At 36.6% G+C, this 16,851-nt stretch overlaps 1 protein-coding gene across 1 annotated transcript in view; it reads right to left on the bottom strand.

Annotated features, from left to right (window-relative positions):
- The window catches only part of LOC114354133 (putative dipeptidase MGYG_00085), a gene marked incomplete at its 3' end in the record, with an annotated part of 129,822 nt that extends 128,838 nt beyond the window's left edge, over positions 1–984 (bottom strand). Inside the window, exon 1 of the mRNA XM_028306389.1 lies at positions 919–984. Within this exon, the coding sequence (XP_028162190.1) occupies positions 919–958 (40 nt within the window). The remainder of the gene's footprint in view (positions 1–918) is intronic.
- Positions 985–16,851: the final 15,867 nt, after the last annotated feature.

Here is a 16,851-nt window from a genome sequence, read left to right as displayed (position 1 = left end):
AAAAAAAAAAAAAAAAAAAAGTCGCTTCAGTTGTTAAAACTCACACGAAATGAAAATTATGAGAACTTTGTAGGCGGTAACTAGAAAACACAGTATTTTTTATTATTACTGAACGAATTACGAAGTATATTCATACCAAAATAAGTAAGCGTTTTAGTTTTAAAGGTTGGTATCCCTTATAATTACTAATACCTACGAAACCATTGACTTAATATTTCTTTTCTTTGACCAATTGAATTATAATTTCGTCTACCACATGAGTAAAATAATAATTGAAAGATTGAAAGTAATTACTTAATTTACATAGAATATGTTAAAATTATTTAATTTTCATCATTATCATTCCAGCCACAGGACGTCCACTGCTGAAGAAGGCATTAAGTTATTTTTTTAATATAAATAACACAAATTTTGATTGAAATATTTGATTGTTGATTTAATTATCTCGACCATAAATACATTTGCAAGTAAATATTAATTGAGGCAGCCTTGTAAGCCTAAGAAAGTTTTTAAATTAAGTAACGTAACTTTAATTAATTTGGTTAGGAAGACTAGAAAACAATTTTGTAATGTAAAACAATTTCTGAGCTTCTTCCAAGAACCCAAACTTATTATAAAATTATTTGCAAAATTAAAGACCTTAAATTTTTTTAGTGAAGTATTTTTTATTATCTTTCGCTGACAATGGAGCTTCGCAAATAATAAAAGCACTCGAATTTCAAAGTTTCTTTAAATGCAATTTTAGCAAAGGCAGTAAAAACCGAAACGTAAACATCATGAAACGCGCGCGTAAAACACCGCCAAAATGGTTTTTACTGCCGGGCAAATTTATTTACTGGCCATTAATTTCGTTTATTTTTCGAATGAAGAAATAAATATTTTTTCAATTTTTAAAATTCGAATAAGTTTTGTACGTACCTTGATCGCCCGCGTTGTTTTCGGCCCGCGTAGGCTGCATGTGGCTAGCGTCTAACACACACCGGTTGCGCGCGGATACTGCCGGCCGTCGCGTTGGCGGGATTCACGGAGACACCAGCCTAGTGTCGCGCTCCATCGATACCTCGCTCGGATGGGGTAAACTATCGATACAAAATTGGCAAAACCGTCTCACTGCTATATTGCGAACCGTTTGACTTCCCGCAGCATCCACTTTCGTTCGTTTCGAAGTAAAATCTTCTATAACTTAAAATGTTAATTCCTTTTTTACGATCGTGCAGGAATCGGTCAGAATTTAATATTCGTGCATGTAAAAATATAACGTTTCAGTGTATCTACGTAAATACGTGTATTTCGCTATCTTCATCCCAAGAAGGTAAAATGTTGTATCGTAAAAATTCCGCCCATTCTCCACGCACGATCGCACGCAGTGGCTTGTTTTTAAAAGGGCCCAGCGGCAGGGCCTTGGTAAAATAACATTCTTGGGTTTTCGGCAAGCAACAAGGAGGTCAGCCCTAAAGGAGGCGCATGCGTAGACACCATCTACGAACGATTGCCGGGCAGACTTTCCACGTTGATTGATTCACGAACTTGTGCGCAGGTTAACTCACCCGAGGCACGTGCCTAAGTAACGCACTGCCATCCTTAAAAGAACTTCCCATCCCCCTCGCGACCGCCGCGAGTGCGACCCTGAGTAGCCCGCTGCCAAAAATCAACAGTTCAGCTGAAGCTGGCCGGTTTTATCTAGGCACTGGTAGAGTGCGTGCGTCATTTGTTTTGAAAATGGAATCGTAACGCCCGCCGTTAGTTTGCAACGTCTACGAGTTTCAAACAAACGTTATTATTCTGTTAATTTTTTTTCAGCGCATAAACCTAAGCAGCCAGCAACTTTTTACAAGTTGTATAAGGTCACTCGCGTCGAGGTTTTAATTAAAGAGAATGTGAGGTGGCGAATTTACACATTGTGGGCATGTGTGTTTTGTTTAAGTGGGTATTCATTTTTATTTTGCGGTCAGGGGTTTTAATTAGAATGTATCTAACGTACACGTTTGGGCAATAACGTGTAATGGAGTTGTATGGCGGGCGAACTAGCAGCAGATTAAAGGATACAAATCGCTAATTACACGGTATTGGAGGAAGCTTTTCCACATGGTGGAGTTGGTTAAGCATGTCCGTAAATTCATTAATGCCATGTTCGGCACAAGCAGATAACAAGGTGCTATTAATTTGCGTCGAACATTGGGAATAATATTTGCGCCCGCAGTGCGGAGGAAGGATTAATGGAGCGAATATAATCAAAATTTTAACTAACTGTTTGAGCGGTGCGTCTCGGTAACAAGCAGTTACAAGTTAGGAGCTAGTGCGGTAATTAGTTAGATGCAGTAAGCACTAGTTTAGAACCTAGATGTATGAATGAATAGATTTTTTCTGTAATAGCTGCACAATAGCTAGATATGTTAAACTTAGCGTAATAAATAAAATCAGCATATTATTGTAAGTTCGCATAAATTACTAGGTAATAGCACAGAATAATAATAAGTACTACGTACAGACAGAAGTTTTACTTCGCGAAGGTATTTAAAAAAATGTATGCTCAATGTAATTAACAATATGGTGTAATTTTTAGCTTGTCTCAAGAGTCGAGCACAATTTTGTTGACAAACGTCAGTGGTCGGCACTGCGCCGAAGCTATAGGGCTGACTTCGGTAAAATGATTTGACGTGAGGTGCCAAACTGCGGAAAATGGCGGAAGTACCTAATACATGATTTAGCATGAATTATCATGAATATTAACTACTTATTTACCTCTCAGTGTCTCGAGGCAACTTAAAAAAGTACATTCTGTGTTTTTATTATTATTTAAGCAGTTAAATACTGCACAGTATTTAGTACACCATTTTCTTTATTTTCTTCCATCATACACAAGAATACGCGTGCGTGAGTCAATGTTCGCTCGTATGTGAGGCCTTGTCGAATAGTACCCTGTAGGTGGGCCATCGTGCGTGTTTTGTTTTCGATGTAAACTCGCGGAGATGAACAGGCCTGTTAATAGAAGAAAAAAGTGAAATGAAATCCTTGGGGGAAGCCTTTGTCCAGCGGTGGACGTCTTTCGGCTGAAACGAACGAACGAAGAAGAAAAAAGTGAACATTTTGAAAACGTCTCAAAAAGTGTATTGAGCTTCGAAAGAAATCACGCTATTTATACCTAGTTTAACTAGGTATCATTTCATAGATAGATCGGTGTCATTTCATAACGATAATTCACAGGGTGTGAGATTATATTTCTTCAGAACATTTATTCCAGCTCAAAGCCGTGGGCAAAAGTTAATGCATAATGTACATTACCTCTTCTTTCTTAAAGCTCCTATTTCAATGGTACGTTAATTAATGCTATTACGGTCCGTGCACACAACTGTGATAGAAAGCCTCCATTTTCGGCAGTGTTCTTTTTGAAAGCCATCAATTACGGTCTTCAAAAAGCACGGGCCAGGTCGATAAGGAAGGGTAATTTGTCAAGACTCCCCCGTTGCACCTCTGTATCCCATCAGCCTTAGTTCTTTTGTATTATCTAATAATAAATAAATAATAAATAAAAGTTTATTTAACAACTTTAACATTTTTTACATTGCTTACATTGCATTGTTGTACATACATTTCCTTAAAGACCCGTTTAATGCTAAGGTTGTACCGACATACGCTTCAGTTCATAAAGTAACTGAGATTTCTACGCTAGGCTAAGCCTGTCATGTAGACAATCTTTTGTCACAAGTTAACAAAATTGTTTATATCATATGCGACCTCAACTGTCAGTCCACAACGAAAAAGAAAAATTATGAAAATTATAATATTTATGCATGCATAATTGGACCGTGTTTGTGTGTGTGTGTGTGTGTGTGTGTGTGTGTGTGTGTATGTGTATCTCTCTAATTATACATTATAAAATTCTCGTGTCACAGTGTTTGGGACGAAATTCCTCCGAAACGGCTTCACCGATTCTTATGAAATTTTGTGTGTATAATAATATTCAGTACTTACAATATCAAAATGTATACGTAATTTTATGTATACGGCAGATCAGTTATGTAATACATACACAATTGGGCAAGAAATATTATGTAATAGTTGTATTGTAATTTAATGTTGGATGTAGATTTCTATAGAGTCACCAAAATTGTTTACAAAGACACGTAACCTAATTAGTGTAATTATAAACGAAAGTATCCTTCTTTTAGTACAAAAAACAAATTTGTTTTGTACTAAATAATACATTTTCATTATTTACTCTGTCAATAATTAGAGACTCATTATTTAAGGCGATTAGAGTCCTCAATGACCTTGGGCGTTTGACCTTCACGCCGCGAGCAACACCCGCGTACCCCGCACCAAAAACTCCGATTTGACACCGATCAAAAATACACGGGCATAGGTAGATACAGAATAGAAGCTCTTTCTTCATACATTACTGCCTATTATTTTAAACTTAAATTGATGAACCTTGATGTCGGTGTCATTTAACTCAGGCGTAAAGGTATTTAATAAAAATAACAAAATCCATGAACATTTTGTGCGGGATAAAATTTTATTTTATTTTTTGTAAATTTTCTAATGCTTTTGTCGGTTCAGTCGTTCTCGAAATTTGAACAAACCCGACTTTATTACAAGCTTTTATTTAGCTNCGGTTATCGCCAAAGCTACGGTCAAAGTTAGGTCACGTCAGGTAGTGCAACTTAGCCAAAGAAAAAATTCATTTTGATCGCTAATGTCAGTTTGTAGCGAGTGACACAACCTCCCCGTCTGAAGGCCAGCGGCCGACTGCCGCCCGCACCCCGCGAAGGCCCCCTCAACAGCAAAACGTTCGGAATTTATCAAAAGTAAAATTTATGAATGAAAGTAATGTTCGATTGAAAAACGCAACGTGTCATTTAAAGATTAAAGAATTCCCAATCTATTCGTGCAAAAATCTTTTAAATTAACATAGCCGTTTTGGAGGAGTAGGGAATTTAAGTAAAAAATCGATGTCCCGTATTTATTTTTTTAATCCAAAACAAAGACACGTAGCGAAAATTCAAACGTCACAAATGTAGTCCTTGAACTGTTGTATAACATACATTTTTTTCAACTATTTCTGTCCAGCAGTAAAAGAGGAGTAGGCTTTACAAAATGCCCATTTAGCGCGGATTGAGGACACTAATCGCCTTAAGTTTGTTTAAAGAGATTTATTACAAAAGATACGATAGAAGATTTCAGGGTGATTTAGTTGATTAATATTTGAAATTCAATGCTCCCTGCAGCGCTAGTGTATTTTTTATCATTGGTAAGTACAGATGATAGCACAATATTGCTCTTACTACAAATTAATATTAAAAATAGTGCTAGATATGCCCGAAACATCGTACGCGTAATCTGTCCAATTGAGAATCTGTCCAGCTGCGAATCTGTCCACTTGCTACGGGAAGGGATAATATCTATGAAAAAACGTTTACATTAAGTACGTCACTTACCTATTACACAACATTTCATGAGAATCGGTCAAGCCAAAGTCCTCCGTAACGGAAGACTTTCGTTACAAACTCTGTGTCACGAGAACTTTCTATAACATGCGCCGATCTGATAATAAGATAATTAAGTAGCTAGTAAAATAATTGTCAGGTAACAAATGACTAAATACGAAACATATTTTTCCGACATTAGTTGCATTTGAGTTGATTTATTTTATTAATATCTCCATTTTCCAAAATAAGTTTTCAGTATTATTATAGACCGAACTACGATATGTCTCGAAATGTTTGGTCAGGTCAATTTGTTACCGTTATGGTAACAAAATTCCAGTTTAATTAAAACTTTTTCAACCCATAGGTTTAAGTGCTTTCACGTGCGTTTGTTGGAATCGAAATTTTGTTACGGTGCCCATGTTAAGGAACAAACAAAAAGGACCCGTAAATCAACGGTGTATCGGAATTTTCGATAAAAGTTTGTAAATCAATACGGTACGGTGTAGTTCTAGGAAAAAATATCCATAATCTCGCTGTTAAGCGTATAAAATGGACTTTAAATGAGATTATAATTTTATTATGGCAACAAACTCAGGCAACAAAAGACATACACAAAAAAAATTAAGCAAAGTTGACAAAAAAGGTCACCCACTCAGTAACATCTTGACAGTGTAAAATTTGAAAATGATAAACAGTATTAACTGTATTCAAATTCACATTCACAGTGAAAAACGTTAGCAAGCAAAGTATCAAAGATGACAGCATAATATACCAAAAAACAAGTAATGTATCAAAAACATCAAAAAATAAGTAAAACATAAAAAAGCCCAGCCCAGTCGTGGACAGTCGCATTCCATATTATTTTACAGGAATGTGACTTGTGACTGGATAAAATACTTTAGTTATGACACACTCAACCAAAAACTAAGCTAAATACCACTAACGAGTTTAAAAAATACTTATGTGGGAGTGTGAAACGGAACGCAAGGGAGTGAGTGACAGGGAACGAATGAGTGAGGAAGTAAGAACGACGGGATTTTCAAACAGAAGTTGTGAACAGAAGACGATTGGTATTAAGACGGTTAACACTTTCCTATTTTTTGTGGTTTTGATCCTGGAGAATATACAAATAAAGCTGAAGAAATACACCCTGAATTTCAATTCCTACACTTACTCGTATGTAAGGGGCACTAAAATATTTTATCAAAGAAAACTATTAGCAAGTAAGCAATCAAAAAGATCAGACGTAATTTATTTACTAGAATGATGACGGAGTACATTATTCTTCATACATCAGCAAAGGTCAGCTTGACAAACGGGACTATTCCCACTTCTCGTTCCCACCGCAGCAACTCCTGTGTAGCCAGGATCTACAGCTTGACCGCCAATAAAAACACAGCCAGTGAAGGTCAAGTTTGTCCCGGGGGAAAGTTAAACTGTCATTGGACCCGCAACGAAATTAATCAGAAGAACATAGGAGGAGTTAAGGTCAGCTCGACACCTTCAGGCACATCATCAGTCTACACATTTTTCTTTCATAATAGTACTTATTAATTATTACAACTTAATAAGGTTATTGTGTAAACGCCGTCGCGTCGTCCGTGCTATTATTTCAAATCAATGTCAGGGCATAACAGGCGTCCATCTAAAGGTTCAGCCAAATCATCGCGTGTAGCCTGATGTGCGATGGCGATTAGACTTCGTGTATGAATTTGTAGCGATGAGTTCATAATGAATGCGTCCTGTCATTGGTCGCGGCAATCTATGTACACGCGGTGATCGCCATCGCCGATGCGAGCTGCACGCGTTGGTTTGGCCGAACCTTTACGAGGGCAGAAAAATAAACCAATAAACCCCGATAATTTACTGTTACAGCCGATAAGTGGTGTAATGAATGAGAATAGGGCGGACCTAGAGACTACTTACTTTTAGAGTTCCTCAAGGGTTTAAATGGGATCCACTATCGAGCGATAATTCATGTTTCTTAGAAAATACTTATTATTTCTTAAGGACTAAATGTAATGGGAAAGATATATTATTTTTCTTTTTCTTAATCATCCAAAGTAGCAATTATAAATAAGAGATCCATTTTAGAAGCTTTAAACATTCAATGATATTGGGTAGGTACGAGTGCCTACGAGTACTTACTTTTCAAGTATAATGGTGTGTTTAACTTTAAAGTCTACCCTTTGTTTCCTTTCAAAAAAGGTTATTTTAAAGTCGAGACTTCGGTCTACTGAAGCGTAATTTTTAAATTCTGATCGACGTCAAACAAACTCAGAGCTTAACACTTTTTTCGTTCAGAATGAAATTTTAATTAAAAGTTAGGCTGATCTGGATTGTACTCGTAGAATTTAGCTTAAGTGGACCTCAAAAAATAATTCTTGGCGCCCGCCGCGTTAAAAGCACCGAGAGACGCATTTAAAAATGTAGATTTGTGTATTTAAATTATACAAATCAAAGATTAGAAAAGAATAGATAAATACAAAGTTTGGTCACAAAAATCGCATAGGTCAGCCGCAAGCATTGCTATGAAATTTTTTCCGTCGTCAATTTATACTATAATTGGTTAAAATTATCTTCAAGTTTATAATAAGTATTTTCTGGACACTATCATAAAGTATTCCGCAACAGCTACGAGAACGGTTGAAAACCTCGGCTGAAGTTCTGAGTCATATCAGCAACCTATTTCTCGCTAAGTCAGCACTTACCGCCAAGACAGGCATCAAGAAGGCTAGAATAACATAATGCTTCACATTCCCGTTAAAAGGATCCTATGCTTCAGAACCCACAACGCGTGAGTCTTGCTCGCTTTTGACCTATTTTATATATCAACAGCCCGAGAGACGAGCCTCTGGCTAGCTGCCAGTTTACAGAAATAAATAACATTATGTAAAAAATAACATTATCACGAAGTTCCGTCGGATTCTTAGGCGGATAGTTGTTTTCTACCCTTCAAAAATATGTTTACTTGAAGCTGTTTTCTTGTAGAAAGCTCCCAAGAAATATTTACAACTTGAAAACCTAAATCTTTTGTTTTTCAACGTCGTTAGTTAAAACATTTCGTATAAAAAAGGATTGTAGCAACACGTTCACGTGTACTTAATCCCAACTAATATTATAAATGCGAAAGTAACTCTGTCTGTCTGTCTGTCTGTCTGTCTGTCTGTTACGCTTTCCCGCTTAAACCTCGCAACCGATTTTGATGAAATTTGGCATAGAGATAGTTTGAGTCCCGGGAAAGAACATAGGATAGTTTTTATCCCGGTTTTTGAAACAGGGACGCGCGCGATAAAGTTTTTCTGTGACAATCCGATTTTAATGTCATAATGAAATTGTGGCTCTCTGCTTTTGCAGTTCAAATCTACAATTTATTTCGTTATTTTCGAACGAAATATTCAGTAGGTAACTTAAATCTCCTGTTCAAAAATCGGTTGAAACAATTGGCAACATGTTACATTTGGAAACAGGTAATGCACCGTGCAATATGTCCTGTACGGCTAGCACGAAAATCTTTCGAGTTCAAATCGTTTGCGTACTCGAATCGCCATCAAAAGATTTAGTAAGAAAACTACAAAAGCGCCCTTGTGAACGTGTCGTAAAGTGAACTTAGTATGAGATGTGGTTGCGCGAAACTTATTTTGAGTATCAAAATTGTCCCGTTATCGTTTAATTCGAAGATTAAGTATCGAATTTTATCGAGTACGCAAACGATTCGAAGACGAAAGTTGTTCATGCTAGAGGTACTGTACGAGTGTCGAATTCAAAGTGGTAATGCAGATAGTTTGCTTCAAATAACATTACGAAAATTCAGCATTTTATTAGCTATTTTTATACAGGAACAATTTTATTTTACTTACGTTAAACCACAGAATATAATTATATTATTGTAGTAACTGGTTTAAACCTTTACCTATAGTTACAATGCAATCAAAGTTAACTGAAATAATTCATAAGGCTCATACGTAAATGTTTTTTATGTTGGGTAAAATACTCAAAATACTTTACCATTTTGCAATAATTCTAGACGATTTAAAATGGAAGCGTTATTCGCGAAACGAAAATAAAACACTGCGTCACAACACAAAGCCGTTGCTCTTGTTCTGTTTGGGAAATCTTAAGCCACGAGCACACTTAGCTCGCATCAAAATGCAGGCTTCGTGACCTCATGTTTAGAGCAAGGATCATTTATAAATATAACAAAAATTTTTATTGGATATAGTTTTCCAGAATAGATTTATTCTCTACTAGCTTTCCGCCCACGGTTTCGCCCGCGTGGAATTTTTCGGTTTTTTATATAACCTATGACACTCAGCAATAATGTGGCTTTCTATTGAAATAATTTTTAAATTCGGTTCAGTAGATCCCGAGATTACCCCTTACAATTTAACAAATATACAAACACACAAACTTTATCTCTTTATAATATAAGTATGGATTTAAGATCACAGCGACCGATCCATTTGCCTAACTTGCCTGGCGACGGAATAAGGCACTTCTTTAGGTGTATCGGATTTTAATAATAAGGCAAATATAACAAGTAAAGGAAGGAATTATAATAATTTAGAAAGGTGTGCCCCAGATAGGCTCTGAATTAGAACCGAGATAATAATATTTCGTTTTGATGTAGGTAGACAGCAACTGATGTATTAGGTCGATTAAGTACCGATACGCCTTTAGGCCTGTATCGGATTTTAATAATAATTCAAATATAACGAGAAAAGGAAGGAATAATTATTTAACGCCCGTATTCACAAACGATGCTTGCTTAAGTGAAGCAGCAAATCTAACGTACAGCGTTGAATAGAGCTCTGTTATTAGTTCGTGTGTGACCCTGTGCGTCCACGCGCACTGTGAGACCTCATAGTAATGTTTGTGAATATTATAAGGTCCTTTACGGGCGTAAGACAGGGGTGTACGCTAGGAGCGCTGTACAGTTTGTCATACATAAAATTACATAAATGTAAGACAATCTGTACAGTTTTTGCTAGATTCAGCACTTCGGTAACCACAGGTGGGATATTCAACTATTTCGTTCACCATCGCGGCGTTCAATTAAGCTGCAAACCCGCGTGCGGGCAGAACTCTCGACGTACTGCCATTCACAAGTTTCATAGTTGCCTTATCAGTTACCGCGCGTGAAGTACGAAGAACAAACCATCAGTTTTAAGACTTTACTGCCTAATAGATACTGCATTGTAAATGAACGAGTCCTCCGTCGAACAATAATTGCGAGGACTATTCACTTTATGGTTGCCGGTTTTTATTTTATTTTTTTACCTTTCTTTTTCTTATAACTCTTTTACGAGTATATTAGACGTTTTGAGCAGGACATCAGTTGTGCAATATAATGCAACCGCACAGCGCACACTAACTGTTAGTGATTGATATTTTTATTGCAACGAATTTAATATGCGTAATTCAGGGTTGTTACGTTGTACGACATCATTTTTACGTTTGCATGTAATTCCGAATGGAGATCTGAATTTAAAGTGCGCTGTAACTCAACCCTGTTACGTTGCGCCCCTCTCGGATCAGGGTTTTCATTTCACAAGTTGGTTCTTAGTTCCCGCATGTGAAATTGCCGCAAACCGTCCATTCCAAGTCCCAGCAATGATAGTAAAGTGTGCTCCCCGTTTGAAAATTGCGGTAACTTGCACGGGATGAGTTGATACGTGCTGGGCCTTTGTGCTGGAGCGATAGTCAAGTAAGGCCTTTTTGCAGATACACCTATTATTATAACCTTTGTCTAGTGAGTTGGATTCCCGACCCGGGGGTTTGGGTTTTAATCAAGTGAAGCCAACAAAGGTGAAATAACTTTGAGAGCATAGCTTCCATACTGGTCAGGATATGCATGCACACTCCATGATTTCATTTTTAAGGGACATCTTTTTTGGCTCATATTTCTTTACTTCAACAATTTCGAACTTACACTTAGCCTGCATCGATCCAACTAACTCCCGCTGATTACTAGTATTATCGAAAAAATAACAAAAATATTACCTACATAGAAGGACGACCCATTGTGCGGGGGCAAAGTCATTACGGGGTGTCGCTGCCCGTGACGCCCTCTAAGCTTTATATCTGAAAGCCTGATGTATCACCTGTCTTGACATTGTTTCTCGGGTTTTCGGGGGATGCAGGATCGTGAAAGCAATTTTTTCTCAGCGGTATCATATTTTATGGCAGAAAATATTTTAGATAGTACCTATTTTGTTGTTTTAATAGTCACAGAAATATTTTGAGTAAAATAATGACAGATACAATTAGGATGGGCACCATAAAGTAGTATGTGCGTGACATAGTGTCTAAAGATCCATGTACACTGACGATCATAGAATATAAGGTTCCACAGACGCTGCAAAAGCACAAAGTTGTGGTCAGTCCGATGTTCCCCCGATGGGGCCTACCAAAGAAATCCAGTTTAGATACGGCAGAAGGACACACCCTGGCGGCAGCTTTCAGCGTTCTGTAAGGTCCTATTGGTTTGTTAGCCATGTTGAAAAATCTCGGGTTTTATTCACTTCATGCTCGTATTCAGTACCGACGCATCGTCCATAGCTACCGGCATGATTACCAACATTACTCGGCACTTAGTCCTCTTGAAGCTAAATGCTTTCAGCGGCCAGCATAGAAAACGTCGAAAAATAGAAATGAAAAGCATAAAACGTATTGATTGACTGTGAAAGCATTAATAAACTTGATGTTTAAGAACACAAGACAGCACATCAAGCTAAATGAAGTAGTTTTTACGTATTTTGTATCATAGCTGATTTGCAAGAATATAAAGTCTGATATCGAACCTCAGTTTTATGACCTAAATTAAAGTTTGAAACTTTTTAAGTTCGCATGGGATACTAACTATATTAGTTTATTGACAAATATAATTACATAATACAAATAATGAAACTACATAGACTAAATATTTACAAATATTTACAAATGAAAAATATTTCCCAAATCGCTGTCCAATCAACGCGACATGGTGCATAGAATGGGATTATTTGCTTGATCCGAAATAATGATCAAGGGTCAATTAAACACTATTTATTTGGGTTTCAACTTTAAAGATACCTAACAAAACGTGTCTATGTTACAGTCAAAACTCATAATCGGTCAAAACCACTTTTAACTGCAAAAATCAGTCAAAAGTGGTTTTGACCAAGCGCGTTAGTCAATATCACTTTTGAGTGCAAAAATGTTATTCATCCGACCAAACAAATTGATATCTACTTATCCTTTACCTGACGAATACCCAGATTTCTTAAAAGTAGTAGGTACCTAAGGTAGGCCGTAGGTGGGATCATTTTGTATGCACAAATCACAAAAATGTTACACTTTAAAATGGTTTTAGAACACTTTTTTATGATTTTCAAGTAATTTTCACTAATCATTACATTTTGTATGAATTTCGACCGATTGGTAAAATTTTAAATCAGGCTAAACGACTTATTGACTGATTTTATGCACTCAAAAGTGAAATTGACTAATGCGCTTGGTCAAAACCACTTTTTACTGGATAAATCAGTCAGTTTTGACTGCAACATCTATAGTGATGTCATTTATTGATTCTCTCACTAAAAACTTTAGGCACGTTCCTAAAATAATCGTAATTTAATCAATGTCCTAAAATACGAAGAAACATAAAGCAAAAATTAGCGACACGTGTATCGAAACAAGGCAAGACCAAAAAAGAAAAGAGAAGAATATAGTAAAATATATTATCTTACTCAAGATCAACATTGTCCAGTCACCACCAGAGAATCGGAGAGAAGCTCTGTCGACAATAAACGCCAAAATAATTACATTTACAAATGAAAAGCTTTTATTGAGACGAATCAAAGAAATAGGGCCCGTACAAATTGCGTTACATATTTTATTGTATTATCTCGTATATTCGAAACGCGCGTTTGCCCTCTCTGAGTCTACCACTGGCAGAAAAATCTGATGAAAACTATAAAATTTATGAATTTAAAAAAGGTAACAAGAGGTTTTGAAAAACCTTTAAAGGCATTATCTGAATTACTACGTGTCTCGAGTTATTTAAACAAGATTTTTAAGATTTTAGGAATCTCTACAGTCTATTAAATTTATCGAAATGAAGGCATTTACTCGTTTATCAGGCAGGTACTAAAATAATCTCATCGAATCAAATCGAATCACCCTCTCCCCTCGAGACTTTTAAAGTAAACAATTACACAAATCACACACGTGCGCGATTATTTCTTTTTATTTCATCATTTGTATCACAATTTTGAATTTATCACGGACATCTCCACACTCAAGAATAGATCTAATACTTTTACCATTGAACACTTGAATCTGTATCTGAAATATTTTTTTGCTGCCGCTGCTTCATAATAAATCGCGTTATATCACTTTACACCGCGTCTTGAGGCTCGTGTCGGTATTGCCCACACGTAGCTCTTTAATGCCAGTTCCATCGCATAGCTCATCGATTACTCTTCTGAATAGCCGAGAACAAGCAAACAAAGCCGTTTACATTCTGGAATTCTTTTGTTCGGAATTTCCACTTTATTTACAGTCGACAACACATAAAACTATAGATCTTCATTGCAAAATAACACTTGTTACGACTGAATAAGATGCCAGAGTTTAGCTTGACCTGTCGTCTGTACACTTGAGGAATTAACCCGAAGCGTGTTCTCATTAAATTTGTTTCGCGGGAAAGTTCGCATTTTACCGGCAGCGGGTAAGGGCTCATTCAAACTTTTTACTAATATTTATACGACGAAAACTTTGCTCGGAACAACGGTGGTATCTTCAGTGCCGTGATTTCCAACCTGCGCGCGCTGCGCCGCGGAGATGATTTTAAATTTTTGAACACAGCACCCAAAACCTGAAAAAGTTTTTATTCCTGTACGTGATTTTTTCAACCGACTTCAAAAAGGAGGAGGTTCTCAATTCGACCCGTATGTTTTTTTTTTTTTTTTTTCTATGTTTGTTACGCGATAACTCCGCCAATTAAGAACCGATTTGAACAAATCTTTTTTCGGCGTATAGGTAATACCTCAAGGGTGGTCCCATTTAAATTTAATAATAGAAAAAACAACCCCCAAGGGTGGAAAATTGGGGATGAACTTTTTTATACGCAATATCTCCGCCGATTATAAACCAATTTGAACGATTATTTTTTTGTTGAATAGGTATTATCAAAAGGGTGGTTTCATGCGAATTTGAAGAAAATATTTCACCCCCAAGGGTGGAAAATTGGGGATGAACTTTTTTATACGGAATATTTTTAATTTTTTTTTGTGTTCACGCATTTGAAGTCGGTTTTATTTTTTTAAAAAGTTAATTATTCATGAAAATGCTTTCTTCTAACTTTCATTCGTTTACTATACGAATAGTAGATAACATGCAGACTGTAAAGGTGAGTTATACATAGATAGACTACGAGCATGTACCGTTCTTGCGAATGGTACAATACAACCCGGTCGAGTCAACTGCGCACCTGGCAGCCGTGACGTCACATCGACGCTCTGGTACGGACAGCGTGAACGCGGGGAGGTGTGCGGGTAAGTGCGAGGGAGAGTTGCATTCCAGTGAAGTGCGCAGTTAGGTGGATTGGGTTATACAGGTAAAATATGACGTTTGATTTGTGATAGGATGTGAAACAGACATTTCATATAGCGGCTCGTTGCTGTTACATCTAAATTCTTTAGTCTATACTTACCTTAATAAGAACAATATTCCATTGCATAGGCAAACATGGTTTCGTAGATATTAATTGGCGATGGTGATATCTTACCATCAGACTTATAATGCTCGAAAAATCTTTATCAATGCCATGATTACCGATCACTTGTTTCAGTCTCAATGCAGCTACTAATGAAGCATGACACCCCATTTTTATAAGCATTAATTGATTTCTTAGTTCTGTAGTTATCGCTTAAAAAAAGAGAGAACAGAAAACTAATGAAGCTAAGGAAAAGAACTGTAAGGCTGTAGAAAAAGGTCGTTTAAATCGAATCAAAGTAAACCAGAGGTGGGATTGTGTAAAGCAATCGTTATCATTTGACAGTTCATAACGTACGATTATTCTGTCAAACGCTTTGTTTAACTGACTTTATCGTATAGATGACCCACGTTGAACTGTCCCGCCAAACTCAATGACAGGGGGGCACTACCATCGTTCAACTTTATGGTTTCCAACATGGCAAAAATCGGAACCAGCGATTGGGTATTGACGGTGGCGCCCCGCTGTCAATGTCATCGATAGGACAGTTTTTAGAAGTATTTTGGAACTATACGTTATGAACTGTCAAATGATTACGATTGCTTTACACAATTCCACCTCAGAACCATTTTTGTGAGTGTTATTGTAACTAAAACCTGATTATAGAGATCGCCACTGAGCGAACCTTCCAGTTTTCTGTCCAGTTCGACACGCGCCACAGCACGCTCCGACAAAATCAATTAAACATAGCAAGTTTTAATAAGTTCTGTGTGTTTAGTGAAAATACATTAATTGGTGTCTCAATAAGTGTTTACTTCACGAACCTCTACACAAACATCACATCAAATACAAAACAGTGAGAGAAACCACTGGCAACAGACTAGTAAGATAATCTATCGTTTGTCTCATTGTATGTGATGTCTATTGACATCATAGTCTTAATTATGTCGATATAGCCTGATCAGGAACATAAAAACCCTGGCATAGAGGCGCGTCAATCGCATTTGATAGTGCAACACTGAGTACAGTCGTACCTGTGTTAAATTAATAGGCTAACTTTATGTATCAGGCAGGATTCAGGATTACGGGCTAATTTGATATTTTCATAAATTAACCAAATAATATTATTATAGGTAACCTGGTTTAAATAAATTAAATGAAACCATCAATCGAGCTAGTAGGATTTATTTTATTATTCATCAATAATCAAATTCAGAACTTGAATATTCAACTGCAATGTTTGGTCATGAACGCTTCAAACTCGGTACTTCTTTCCCAATTCCATAAAATTCAACACTTAGAAAGTGACAGAAAATTTTAAAATAGGTAGTTGAAACAAACCACAGCTAATTTTCATAGTGGACTGTACTATACGATAAACATGACAGTCAATTTGACAACCTTTGTCGGAAACATTATTCAATGAAAATATTGTCCGAACCCTTAGTATTTCTCTTCGACAAATACTTTAACACATTGTGAACCACTTTTCTTTCACGACTATAAAAAGATTTTAGCAATTTAATTCACAAAATCAATTGCGCACATTTAAAATAAAGTTTGTTTACACTTTGACAGCAATAGACTGACATGCAAGGTGACATGTCAATGAAGTTTTCAGTTACTGTTGCCATTAAAAGAAATTAGTACCATTAGTTTTCCGCAACATGGCGAGGGTTTTTATGTTCCTGGTCAGGCTATACCTTGCAAACTAGTTGGCAA

This window comes from Ostrinia furnacalis, unplaced genomic scaffold (assembly GCF_004193835.3).
Source record: "Ostrinia furnacalis isolate ACB-3 unplaced genomic scaffold, ASM419383v2 OfSCF1919, whole genome shotgun sequence".
NCBI classification, from domain to species: Eukaryota; Metazoa; Arthropoda; class Insecta; order Lepidoptera; family Crambidae; genus Ostrinia; species Ostrinia furnacalis.
The sequence above is the reverse complement of the archived record's forward strand: the minus strand, read 5'-3'. Positions and strand labels throughout refer to the sequence as shown.